This window comes from Papio anubis, chromosome 5 (assembly GCF_008728515.1).
Source record: "Papio anubis isolate 15944 chromosome 5, Panubis1.0, whole genome shotgun sequence".
Taxonomy (NCBI): Eukaryota; Metazoa; Chordata; class Mammalia; order Primates; family Cercopithecidae; genus Papio; species Papio anubis.
Genome location: NC_044980.1, coordinates 70,638,240 through 70,652,655, shown reverse-complemented (window position 1 = coordinate 70,652,655; position 14,416 = coordinate 70,638,240). Strand labels below are relative to the sequence as shown.

The 14,416-nt window shown below is 35.8% G+C and overlaps 1 protein-coding gene across 2 annotated transcripts in view; it reads left to right on the top strand.

Annotated features, from left to right (window-relative positions):
- The window catches only part of TBCA (tubulin folding cofactor A), an 84,374-nt gene extending 72,533 nt beyond the window's left edge, over positions 1–11,841 (top strand). Inside the window, exons 3-4 of one of the 2 annotated variants that reach the window (XM_009208650.2) lie at positions 9,390–9,472; positions 11,584–11,841. In XM_009208650.2, coding sequence (XP_009206914.1) covers positions 9,390–9,472; positions 11,584–11,635 — 135 coding nt within the window. In that variant the 3' untranslated portion in view covers positions 11,636–11,841. Of the gene's footprint in view, positions 1–9,389; positions 9,477–11,583 lie in introns of both variants that reach the window. The other variant, XM_003899846.2, reaches the window with a different exon arrangement.
- The last annotated feature ends 2,575 nt before the right edge of the window (positions 11,842–14,416 follow it).

Here is a 14,416-nt window from a genome sequence, read left to right as displayed (position 1 = left end):
TAACTTACAATCATGCAAGAAAATATGTTTGTCTCGGTACATATATGCAGGCTTATAGAAGGTAATACACTTGCTTTTTTTTTTTTTTAATTTATTTATTATTATTATACTTTAAGTTGTAGGGTACATGTGCATAACGTGCAGGTTTGTTACATATGTATACTTGTGCCATGTTGGTCTGCTGCACCCATCAACTCGTCATTTACATCAGGTATAACTCCCAATGCAATCCCTCCCCCCAGTACACTTGCTTTTTTATTTTTTGTTGTAGATTTCACAGGAAATTCCAAAAGAAATTCAAAGAGGTCTTGTACATCCTTCATCCTACCTCCCCCAATGTTAGTATCTTGTGTAAATATAATACAGTATTCAAACCCTGGAGTTGACATTGGTACACCACAGAGCTTACTCATATTTCACTAGTTATACCTGCACTCATTAGTGTGTTTGCATGTATAGTTCTCTGCAGTAGCATGTGCAGCAACCAATCAAGATGGAGAACTGTTCCATCGCAAAGCTCCCTCTTGCCACCTCTTTTTAGCCACCCCATCCTCTCTGCTCCCTAAACCCTAAATAGTTACACTGCCTCCAGAATGTCACATAACATAGAATGGAATCTACAGTATGTAACCTTTTAAAATTGGCTTTTTCTATTTTATATAATTCCCTTTAGGTCCATTGAAGTTATTGAGCGTATCAATAGTTTGTTCTTTATTGCTACTAAGTAGTATTCCATGGTTTGGATGTACTAACATTTAACCTTTGATGACCATTTGGATTGTTCCCAGGTTTTTGCTGTTGTGGGAAAAGCTGCTGTGAACATTCATATACAGTTTTGATGTGAACATAACTTTTATTTTATGTGGTTTTGGGGGAACTAATGGTGATTTTTGAGATTTTGTGCACCCATCACCCAAGCAGTATACACTGAACCTGATTTATAGTCTTATCCCTCACCCCATTTGTACCCTTTCCGTCTGAGTCCCCAAGGTCTATTGTGTCATTCTTATGCCTTTGCATCCTCATAGCTTTGCTCCCACTTATAAGTAAGAACATGTGATGTTTGCTTTTCTATTCCTGAGTTACCTCACTTAGAGTAATAGTCTCCAGTCCCATCCAAGTTGCTGCAAATGCCATTAACTCATTCCTTTTTATGGCTGAGTAGTATTCCATCATATATATATATATATGTGCATGCCACAGTTTATCCACTTGTTGAGTGATGGACATTTGGGTTGGTTCCACATTTTTGCAGTTGTGGATTGTGCTGCTGTAAACATGCGTGTGCAAATATCTTTTTCATATGATGACTTCTTTTCCTCTGGGTAGATACCCAGTAGGAATTGCTGGATCAAATGGTAGTCCTACTTTTAGTTCTTTAAGGAATCTCCACCAACATCTATTATTTTTTTATATTTTGATTATGATCATTCTTGCAGGGGTAAGGTGGTATCGCATTGTGGTTTTGATTTGCATTTCCCTGATCATTAATGTTGGGCATTTTTTCATATTTTGTTGGCCATTTGTATGTCTTTTGAGAATTGTCTATTCATGTCCTTAACCCACTTTTTGATGGGATTGTTTGTTTTTTTCTTGCTGATTTGTTTGAATTTGTTACAGATTCTGGATATTAGTCCTTTGTCAGATGTATAGATAGTGAAGATTTTCTCCCACTCTGTGGCTTGTCTGTTTACTCTGCTGACTGTTCCTTTTGCCATGCAAAAGCTCTTTAATTAAGTCCCAGCTATTTATCTTTGTTTTTATTACATTTCCTTGTGGGTTCTTAGTTATGAAATCATTGCCTAAGCCAATGTCTAGAAGGGTTTTTCCAATGTTATCTTCTAGAATTTTTATGGTTTCAGGTCTTAGATTTAAGTCCTTAATCCATCTTAAGTTGATTTTTGTATAAGGTGAGAAATAAGGATCCAGTTTCATTTTCCTACATGTGGCTTGCCAAGTGTCCCACCACCATTTGTTGAAAAGGGTGTCCTTTCCCCACTTTATGTTTTTGTTTGCTTTGTCAAAGATAGTTGGCTGTAAGTATTTGGGTTTATTTCTAGGTTCTGTACTCTTGAACATAAGTTTTCATTTCTGTAGGATAAATGCCTAACAGTGCAATTACTAGGTTGTATTCCTGTGGTTTTTGTTTTAAAAGAAACTACCAAACTCTTTTCCGGAGTGGCTGTACTATTTTATGTTCCCACCAGCAATGAGTCAATTTCTCTACATCCTTACCAGCATTCAGTGTGATCTCTATTTTTTAATTTTAGCATTTAGCCATCAGCTGTATGATAGCTGTACAGTGATAACTCATTGTGCTTTTAATTTGCATTTCCATAATGGCTAATAATGTTGAACATTTTTTCATGTGCTTATTTGCTGTCTGTATATCCTCTTCAGTGAAAATGAGTGATCAGGCCTTTTGCCCACTAATTGGATGCTTTGTTTGTTTTTTTACATTTGAGTTTTGAGAGTTCATTGTATATTCTAGACACATGCCCTTTGTCAGATACGTGGTTTGCAGATATTTCTGTCTGTAGTTTGTCTTTTTCTCCTCTTAACAGTGTCTTTGACAGAGAAACAGGGATTTTTTTTTTGTTTTTGTTTTGAGACAGAATCTTGCTCGGTCGCCCAGGCTGGAGTGCAGTGAGGAGATCTTGACTCACTGCAACCTCTGCCTCCTGGGTTGACATGTTCCTTCTGCTTCAGCCTCCCAAGTAGCTGGGACTGCAGGCATGCGCTACCATGCCTGGCTAATTTTTTTTTTTTTTTTGAGACGGAGCCATACTCTTTGCTGGAATGCAGTGGTGTGATCTCAGCTCACTGCAACATCTGCCTCCCAGGTTCAAGCAATTCTCCTGCCCCAGCCTCCGTAGTAGCTGGGATTATATGCGCCTGCCGCCATGCCCAGCTAATTTTTGTGTTTTTAGTAGAGAAAATGTTTCACCGTGTTGGTCAAGCTGGTCTCGAACTCCTGACCTCAAGTGATCTGCCCGCCTTGGCCTTCCAAAATGCCGGGATTATAGGCATGAGCCATTGCACCCAGCCAAGTTTCTAAATTTGAGAACATCCAATTTATCAGTACTTCCTTTTATGAATCATACTTTTGGTTTCAGGGCTAAGGTCTCTTGGCTTGTCTTAGATTCCAAAGATTTTCTTTTTTTTTTTTCCCTGAAAGTTGTATGATTTTGTGTTTTATATTTAAGTCTTCAATCCATTTTGAGGTAATTTTTATATAAGGTGTGATGTTTGGTTTGAGATTCATCTTTTTGCCAATGTCCAGTTTCTCCAGCAGCATTTGTTGAAAAGGCTGTCCTCCCTTCATTGAATTGCTTTTGTATCTTTGTCAAAAATAGTTGGACATACTTGTATGGGTTTACTTTTGTGTTCTCTCTTCTGGTTCATTAATCTTTATCCCTTTAACAACACTGCACTGTTTTGATTCCATACCGATGTAGTAAATCTTAACATTGGGAAGAGTGAGTGTCTATTTTATTTTATTTTTTCAAAATTATTTTAGCTTTTCTAGTTTGTTTTGGCTTTCCATGTAAATTTTTAAATAAGCCTGTCTGTATCTATAAAACACCTTTTGATAGGAATTGCATTAAACCTAAAAATCAGTTTGGGGCAAATTGATGTCCCAGTTAATGGACATGGTAAGTCTTTCTAATTTATTTAGGTCTGATTTCTTTCATCAGCATTTTATAATTTTCAGCATACAGATCCTGCACATTATAAATGTATAGTGAAGTTTTTTGTTTTTTTTTTGACTCTCTTGCAAATGGTACTGTTTTTAGTTTTGGTTTCCACATACCATATCTGTTGTTAGATATAAAAATGCAGTTGATTGTTTTTTTTGTGTGTGTGTTGATCTTGTAACCTGCAAACTCACCTTGCTGAACTTATTCTAGGATTATATTCATTTTCTTTCTCAGACCTGATTATGTGAATTACATGGATTGATTTTCAAATATTTAACCGTCCTTGCATACATACAATGAATCCCACTTGATACTGGTGTATAAATAATTATTTGTATACATTGCTGAATTCAATTTGCTAATTTGTTGAGGCAGTTTTCTTTTTTTGTGCTGTCTTTATGCGGTGTTGCTGTAAGGTTAATACTGATTTCATAAAATCGTTTGGGAATATTGATTTTAAAAATCATTTGTTCCTTTTCTGTTTTCTTGAAGGATTTGTGTAAAATTGATGTTAATTGTTATTTAAATATTTGGTAGAATTGTCTGTTGAAATTGTCTGGGCCTGGAGAGCTCTTTTGTAGGAACTTTTAAATTACAACTTCATTCAGCAAAACATTGGAGAAAAGGTATTTTTTAAATTAACACCAAAAATAAATTATAACTTCAGTTTCTGTAGTGATTAATAGGACTGTTTAAGTAATTAAGTTTGGGTAGTTGGTAGTTTTTGAGGAATTGGTCAATTTCTCCAAAGTTGTTTATGAACATTATGAACAATATTATAACATCATTTATAGTATTTCTTCTCGTTTTAATAGTTGCAGGATCTGTAATGATATCCTCTATTTTGGACTACTTTTGGTGATTTCTGCCCTTTCACTTTATCTTTGTCTGTCTTCCTAAAGGTTTATCAGCGTGTTTTTTTTTTTCTTTTCAAGAAACCAGCTTTTTGGTTTTTAAATTTTATTACTATTTTTTTGAGACAGGGTTTCACTCTGTCGCCCAGACTGGAGTGCAGTGGTACGATCCTGGCTCACTGCAGCCTTAACCTCCCAAGCTCAAGCACTTCTCCCACTTTGGCCTACCAAGTAGCTGGGACTACAGATGTGTGTCACCACGCCTGGCTAATTTTTTGTAGAGATGGGGTCTTGCCATGTTGCCCAGGCTAGTCTCGAATTCCTGGGCTCAAGCGATCTGCCTGCCCCGACCTCCCAAAGTGTTAGGATTACAGGCGTGAGCCATGGCACCCAGCCAAAACCGGCTTTTTGTTTCATACGGTTTTGTCTATTGCTTTTCTGTTTTTAATTTCATTGATTTCTGCTCTTACATATTATTTCCTTCCTTCTGCTTGTTTTAGGTTTATTTTGCTCTTTTTCTAGGTTCTTGAAGCAAGAACTTAAATTAAATTAAAACAAGATTATTAATTTCAGACCTTTCCTTTTTATTAATGTGGGCATTTAGTGCTATAAATTTCCCAACAGACACTGCTTTAGCTGCATCCCATAAAATTTGACATGTTATATTTTCATTTCCATTTATATATGTCTTTATTTGAGACTTTTTTTTGGCCCATGGGTTCCTTACATGTATGTTGTTTAATTTCTAAGTAGGAATTTTCCTTTCTGTTATGATTTCTAATTTTACTCCATTACAGTCAGATAATGTATTATGTAGGATTTCAGTTCTTTTAAATTTGTTGGGGTTTTTGCTATTGTTCGGGTTTTTTGATCCAGAATATGGCTTACTTCAGTAAATATTTCATGGGTACTTGAAAAGTACTTGTATTCTCCTTATTACAACACTGTATTCTCCTTTCTTTCTGAGATAGAGTGTTCTATAAAAGTCAGTTACACCTTGTGTGTTGGTGTTGTTCAGTTCTTTTATACCTTTACTGATTTTCATCTAATATTTCTATCAGTTGCTGAGAGTGGGGTATTGAAATTCCCAGCTTATGTATATGGATTTGTCTGTTTTTCCTTTCAGCACTATCAGTTTTGGTTTTACATATTTTAAAACTCTGTTGTTCAATGCATGCACATCTAAGATCACTATATTTTCTTGGTAGATTGATAATTTTATGATAATGTAACATCCCTCTTTGTCTGTGATAATTATTTTGCTTTGAAGTTTACTTCACCTGGTATGAAGTTTAACCACTCCTGATTTTTCGGCTTTTTAGAGGCAAGGTCTCACTCTTTTGCCTAGGCTGGAGTACATTGTCACGATCATAGCTCATTGTAACCTCCCAGCTCCTGGGCTCAAGTAATCCTCCTGTCTCAGGCTCTTGAGTAGCTAGAACTACAGGCATGTGCCACCACACTCACCTAATGTTTATTTTTTGTACACAGAGTTTCACTGTGTTGCCCAGGCTGGTTGCAAACTGCTGACCTCAAGCGATCTTCCTGCCTTGGCCTCCTTAAGTGCTGGGATCATATAGGAATGAGCCACCATGCCTAGCCCTGCTTTTTTAAATTTATTTTTTCCCATCCTTTTATTTTTTATTTTATTATGTTTGAAGTGAGTTTCTTGTAGACAGCATGTTATTGGATCCAATCCATGAATCTCTGCCTTTTAACTAGTATATTTACACTTAAAGTAATTATTGATACATTAGAGCTTAAGGGCCCAAAGATCTGTTTTTTTTTTTTTTTTTTTTTTGACTTAAGATTCTTCTTACAATCTTACTCATTTGGCAATAACCATAAAATACAAGTCAAATAGATTTCCTGAGAAGTGAGTACATTACCATTTTACCACCATCTAAAGGAAACACTTAACCATTATTCCAGTAATCTCTGGATTGCTCTAGACCCCAGCCTGGCAAACTAATGCCATTGGTTTCAGAGGTAGCCAATAGCCAATATTAGAGTATCTGTTGATTATTATAGCTATAGGTATAGCCAGCTTCTGATGGATGATCTGGATCCTTAAAGAAGCTGGAAACCTCATCACAATCAAGCAATAACCTAAGAGCTGGATTGACATTGGCCAGATTATTTCACAGAGCTCTTCTTTCTGACAGAAATGAAGATCTGCCCATTGGGGTATTTCCTTTCCAATTTACATATGTTTGTCTCTAAAGGAAATTGATTAGATTTTAGGTTCAGCCATTCATAATACTTGAACCTTGCTAAACTAACTCCCAACTTCCATTTTACCAAATAAGTACCCCCTATAAAACCATAACTTGTTTTAAAAACAATTAGACATCAGTCAGTACCACATCCTGTTGTGTTTGTTCCTGTAAGGTTCTTTGCATCTCCCAGTCTGTGCCAAGATCCTGAATTAAGCTCAGACTTATCATAGTCAACATTAGAATAAACTGACAGTTGATTCAGATATTGTAAACAGAGGACAGTTAATTTGAGTACTACCTCCCAAGGGAAACCCTTTGAAAGATAATATTCATTTAATTAAGTTTAGGTGTTTTGGGGGGTATCTTTACATATATAATCACACCTCATATACTGTGTTTTAAAATTATTCCAGACAGTTGCAATTCAGTGTCCAAATGTAAAATATATGATTTATGGCTTTGATGAAGATGTGGTTTGTGGATTCCAAATCATAGTCATCACTGTGTTCCTTTGGCTGTCTGTGGCATGAGCTTCTTGAAGCAATCTCAAATGTTTATTTTCATGTTAATATACCTAGACTTATGGATTGGAGGATAGAGACCTTTTCTTTTTCATCTTTGTATCCCCAGTACCTGGCATCCTGAAGACATATAGTAAACTTATTGAATGAATTGGGGTAGTGTATGGGAGAGCCTGAGCTTTGGCCCTGTGTAAGTCGGAGTCCTGTTGTGATAGATTGAGGATTCTTGGTCTGTGATAATAGAATTTTAATGAATAGAAGTTATTTTTGGATGGCATTGCTTAAAGGTTTTTTTGGTGGCTAAAGCTTAGAAAATATTTTTTTACAAACACATATAGTGACTTGTCATGGATTTGACCTATTCATTTCATCTTGTTTAATTCCTGTAACCATTCTGAAGGGAATTCCATAGGAAAGGAAATAGGAAAAATCCAGTATGAAATGTTCCTGTCACTGGTTTTTCACATGTATTCAAACTAACCAGATACACAAAAATAATTTAATGGCAGTGATTAAATGTGTAGTCATAGTATGATTAGCTCTGAAATAAAATGATGATGTTATGTTTGAAATTTTCAACCTGTGCCTTATTAGTAAAAGAGGCTTAAGTTCAACAATAGATTTCCACCTGAGAAAATAGATGTGAATAAAGAACTTCTTCAGATTTTTGTTTTCAATATGAGCTCTGACAAAGCTATTTGGGAAAGGAAGACGGTACTGGGACCTAAAGTTTCTATTAAAATACAATATTATTGCCATTAAATTATATCGTTACTTTTTATTTTATATGAACTTGATAATCTCCTTAGTAAAAAGCTCAGATTTTCTACCCATTTCTTTAAAGGTATTTGACCAAACATTATTTTCTGGAAATAAATGTTTAGATGAGCTCTATGTTTCTTTCTGAGAATAGTTTAAGGAAATAAAGCTTACTGCTACTCTAAGAAAAAGCCCTATTTGAAGTCCAACATGTGGCATTAACTTATTTACTCTTATCAATTGGGTTTCCCTGTCATTGATTTGATTTTTTTTCTTTTATGATTTGATGTGTTATAGTCCAGTTTTGAATGATGGATTTTATGTCCAGAAATATCCTCTGGAATACATATTTCTGTGTTTAATTCTGTAGTGTCTGTCATCAGGAGGAATAGGCAAGAAGTTTAGATTCAGAGGGGTGCCACGTTGGTAATTTGGCTCACATTGCATGGGGAGAATAATCTCTCTCCTAAAATGAAGCACGAGGATAAGTAATAACTTTTTATGCATGATAAGCATCAAAAATATGAACCTGCTGGTCTTTGCTTTTCATTTTTCTTTACCTCTGTCTTTCAGTGTGAACCTCCTGCAGTGTGCACACGATGTGATCAATAACTCAATAACTTTTTTCATGCAGTAATTATCTCCATGTGATATTATCTGAACACTGTTTTTCTTTATTACTCAAAAGATGCAGGAGATATTTATATAACCAGCTGATCCCATTTTGGATAAAGGTGCTTTGTGACAGCAGGGGAAATAGTTTATTTTAAATAGCCTTTTAAAATAAATGCTCTATGAAAAGCTTTTGCAGTTAACTTTTACTTAGCATGAGAAGGTGATTACCAAAAAGATTTAGTTCTAAAACTTGTACTTTGTAGATTTTACAGTGTGATAGTCTTGCTTTTCTAACCTTTTTTTTTTTTTTTTTGTATTGAGATGGAGTTGTCCAGGCCGGAGTGCAATGGTGCAATCTCAGCTCCTCGCAACCTCTGCAAGTAGCTGGGATTACAGGCATGCGCCACCATACCCAGCTAATTTTGTATTTTTAGTAGAGACAGGGTTTCTCCGTGTTGGTCAGGCTGGTCTCGAACTCCTGACCTCAGGTGATCCACCTGCCTCAGCCTCCCAAAGTGCTGGGATTACACACATGAGCCACCGTGCCCAGCCTTTCTTTCTAACTTCTAATAAACACAGTTTAAGTTAAAATATTGAACTATTTAACATAACCATAACTTTTTTCTGATTCCTGTTAATAAGGATATATTTACCAAGATATGAGCTAAACACATACAAGTTTTGCCATCTCTGAACATCTCACAGAGATTCTCATTCTAGGTAGAGATCCTACAAGAATCCCGGATGATGATCCCAGATTGCCAGCGCAGGTTGGAAGCCGCATATTTGGATCTTCAACAGATGTTAGTAAGTAAAGACTTCTGTGTCATATGTTAAAAAAATTTTTTTTCAATCCAATACATGGAAAGCCAAAAGTTTAAATATTTAACACTGAGAACTAGTCGGCAGTATTTCTTTTTTTTTTTTTTTTTTTTTTTTGAGACGGAGTCTCGCGCTGTCGCCCGGGCTGGAGTGCAGTGGCCGGATCTCAGCTCACTGCAAGCTCCGCCTCCCGGGTTTGCGCCGTTCTCCTGCCTCAGCCTCCCGAGTAGCTGGGACTACAGGCGCCCGCCACCTCGCCCGGCTAGTTTTTTTTGTATTTTTTTTTTTTAGTAGAGACGGGGTTTCACTATGTTAGCCAAGATGGTCTCGATCTCCTGACCTCATGATCCGCCCGTCTCGGCCTCCCAAAGTGCTGGGATTACAGGCTTGAGCCACCGCGCCCGGCCGTCGGCAGTATTTCTTATTCACTTGCCCTTTTTACCACTATATTTTAAAATAATTAATGGAGTTTAAATTGTGTTTTGAATTATGCCTCCAGTAAAAGTACTGTTTTCTAGCATGTTTGTTCAATTCATTAAAATTTAGCTAAATTTATTTAAGTTATGATAGTACCAGTATTGTCCAGCAAGGTCTTGATTATTTGGTTTTCATACATAAAGATCTTTTGAGACATTGAGGATGAGTTGATTGATTAAAATTTTAAAAGATCTAATACTTCAAAAGAATTTGGGCTCTTAATAAAAGATCTGGAATTCTTTCACATTCAAACTAAATCAGTTTGAGAGAGGGGGAAAAAACTGGTAATCTAGGTAGTCCCCTCATAATAACTTGGAGCTGAATAACACTTATACTTGCTGGTATAAATGCCTTGTGATACAGAAGGTAAATAAAGCAGGAAATAATAACTGTTAAAATACTAACTGAGATGGGAAGCATCATTTGTATTTCTTAACAGTTTAAATGCTTTTTTCTCTCATGAATCTAGTAGCTGAGAAAGTAATAGAAATTGCTTGAAAAAAATAATGTCGGCTGCCGGGCGCGGTGGCTCACGCCTGTAATCCCAGCCCTTTGGGAGGCTGAGGCGGGCGGATCACGAGGTCAGGAGTTGAAGACCAGCCTGACCAACATGGTGAAACCCCGTCTCTACTAAAATAAATACGAAAATAATAATAATAATGTCTTTGGATGATATATTTGTGTGTGAGGATGTATTCAACAATATCTCTGCCCCCGAAGAGCTTATATTTACTAACAGAGAACAAACATGTGTTTAAGGTGTAACATGGAGGTTTAAGAAATTCTTACCTATAGTTTGAGCTAAGCAAATTCTCAGTCCTTTTGCTTTCAGTTTGCATATTAAATACACACATACTTTATTTCCTCTACTCTGTTTGTATATCTCCATCTTTTATTGACCTGACATAAATTGCTAACAATAGATAGCTTCATGTAAAAATCAAACAAAATTTCCTGTGTAGAGTAATTTAGATGATATTATTTCATTTTTCTGTTATCATTACAATATATTAGTAAAAGTTGCCTATATATCAGTATTATGGAAAAACTCAATCTTTAAATATCAGAAAATGAAAGATGTATTTTGTTTCCTTTAGTGTAGGGTATGTAATACCCATTAGCAAGCAAGCAATTCATTTGTTGAATTCAGAGATTATATTTAACTCTGTTGTGACATAGAAAGCCTTCTTTGTCATTGGGAATAGTTGGTGGATTATTTTGGCCTGAATGCTGTCATGTATGGAATATGTTAGTAAATCTTGCTTTTTACTTTTCTCTTTCGTATGATGATGATGGGTCAACAAAATGAGAATAAACTTTTCTGAGGTTTTTATTTAATTTACTTAATGCTGGTAGCTTTAGAAGGCTGTGTTATTTACTTATTATATGAGAATATATACAGTGAAGCAAAAGCACCAGTTTTTTCTTCCTTTCCTTGTAAAGAAGGAGCAGAATGTGGGAAACCTGTGGAATTACAGTATGTTTAGATGAGGCTTGGGATTTTTTACTTTTAATTTTTTAGTTATTTACATTAATGGTTTGTAATATTTGAGTAAATAACAAAGTACTGAAACTTGAAAAGGATAAACTTAATTTTTATTGTATTTCATTTTAGGAATGTGAAAAAGACTTGGAAGAAACTGAGGAATATAAAGAAGCACGTTTAGTACTGGATTCAGTGAAGTTAGAAGCCTGAAACTTTTCTTTTATGGGGTGGTTTTTGCATTGAATCCTGGGGTCCATTTTACAATCCATTATTTTTGACCACTGCTGTGTGTTCAAGTAGTGTGAGAATGTGATTGCTTTTATCTGGTTACGTATGTATTTCTTTGTCTAATTTAATATGTCAAATAAATGAATACATCTAATAAAATTGTTTATTTTGTACTTTACAAAATTTTTAAATTAACCTTTTATCATTAAACCACATAGACTTTATGACAGAGAACTATAATCTGTTAGGTTCTATTTAAACTCTATGTATTTTGCTTCGTAAGCATAGATTGAGTTTTAAAAAATAGGATACCAGTTTTTCAAATAACAATCCAAATTTTAGTTGGGTATAGTGGTACATACCTGTATTCCCAACTACTGGGGAGGCTAAAGTGGGAGGATTGCTTGAGCCCAGTAGTATGAGGGTGCAGTAAGGTACGATTATGCCACTGTACTCCAGCCTAGGGAACATAGCAGGACCCTATGTCTAAAAGATTGAATTATAAGCAGTTTATTTGGAATCGAATACAACTGATACAAAAGGAAGAACCCTTTTTGGGGAAGGTCTCACATAAGGCCTTCACAGTGAAAGTCTAACATTTCCATTACTATCAATGAATGAGAAACATTTAAATCTTTTTCCAGGACAGATTCACACAGAAAACACCCAACCATTTAGATCTTCAAATAAAATTCTTATGAACAATGAAGAGTTGAATGGTATTTTGAAACAATAATGGCTATTGCCAGTGAAGTGGTGCTGGCAAATATTTAAAGGCTCTTCAGAATAGGAGGGGAGCCTCTGAATGGTACCTTTTGCTGATTTCTGTGGTATAAATACTCCAACTGTGACCAATTTCAAACTACTAATATGACATCACTGAACACAGAGTTATGAATATTTGGGCCAGCTCCACCACAATTTGGCTGTAGCCCAGTCTTGATTATCTAGATTGACTCGGGGGGAAAAAGTATCATTTTGTCAGAAAACATTTTTCTGGTACAGTTGTGACCCTATTAGCCAATCATGTGAGTTTATTTTCCAAACATACAAGACAACTCATTTAGATTTTTTATATTTCCAGAAAATGTGTGTGAGCCTTATATCACCAGCCTAATGGGCATTGATATAAGGAACCAAATATCTATGTATAGCATTTAAATTTGAAAAGTCAAAATTGGAAAAAAACAACACTTGAATTTTTGCTGCATTAAATACTTACAGTGTTAGTATGGTTGGTATGATTTTGGAAGTTGCAGATAATTGCTAGAAATCATAACATATTTATTGAATACATCCAAAGATCAGAAAAGAGAAAAATAATTGTTTTTCCTAAATTATTCCTAAAGGTTCTGTTGTTATAAAGCACAGATTATATCACTTATAAAATAAACTTTTGCCAGGTGCGGTGGCTCATGCCTGTAATCCCAGCACTTTGGGAGGCCAAGGCAAGTGGATCACCTGAGGTCAGGAGTTCAAGACCAGTCTGACCAACATGGTGAAACCCCATCTCTACTAAAAAGTACAAAAATTTGCTGGGCATGATGGCAGGCACCTGTAATCCCAGCTACTTGGGGGACTGAGGCAGGAGAATTGCTTGAACCAAGGCGGAGGTTGCAATGAGCCAAGATCGTGCCATTGCACTCCAGCCTGGGCGACAGAGCAAGACTCTGTCTCAAAAAATAAATAAATAAATAAATTTATTTACACATGCCAAAAATTACTTCTTCAAAGAATAACATATATCAGAAGCATTTCTAAATTGGAATGTCATCCCAAAACATATTACATGCCATTTTAAAAGTATTTGAGGTGGGAAAAGGAAAAGTTGAGAAAATAAAAAGTAACTGTAATTATAGTGTAAAATGTGATATTAAGGTTAGTATTAGAGGTTTGAACACCAAGAAAATTAGATTATTTTGTGGTTGCTATCAAGCGCCAGGCAATAGATAGGCTTGGGAAGGGATGAGGGATGGGAGGGAGCACTCATATTTAGTTTTCCAAGTAGTAGTTCATTTACAGAAACTATTTTGGTATTTTTTTTAATGTATAAGCATCTCTCTATATATAGATAGATAGATAGATAGATATAGATATATATAGTAAATGGTTTCTTGACCAACTAAAGCTTAACGAGAACAAATACTAAAGTATATATAGATTCATATGTATAAGTTTTGCAGCAAGGACCCAAATCATGGTTACTAAAAAAATTACTTTGTTGCCAAAAAGCCTAGAAAAGAAGAAATCAATAATAAGGTAAATGAAAAAAAACCATATCTTTATTGGCCAAATGTGGTGGCTCACACCTGTAATCCTAGCACTTTGGGAGGCCAAGGTGGGCAGATCACCTGAGGTCAGGAGTTATGACCTGCTGGCCAACATGGTGAAATCCCGTGTCTACTAAATACACAAACATTAGCCAGGCGTGGAGGCACGTGCCTGTAATCCCAGCCACCCGGGAGGCTGAGATAGGAGAATCACTGGAATCTGGGAGCAGAGGCTGCAGTGAGCCGAGATCGCATCACTGCACTGCCACCTGGGTGACAGAGCAAGACTTTGTCTCAAAAAAAAAAAAAGAAAAAGAAATATATCTTTAGAGAATTCCTGTCTCAACTATAGATTTTATACTGGATCACTCTCGAAGTATTAATGAGAATCACAAGAGGCTTAACATCCTGTGAAGACTTTATTTCTGGGAATTTTTCATACATTCCACTTAGGTTTTCATGGC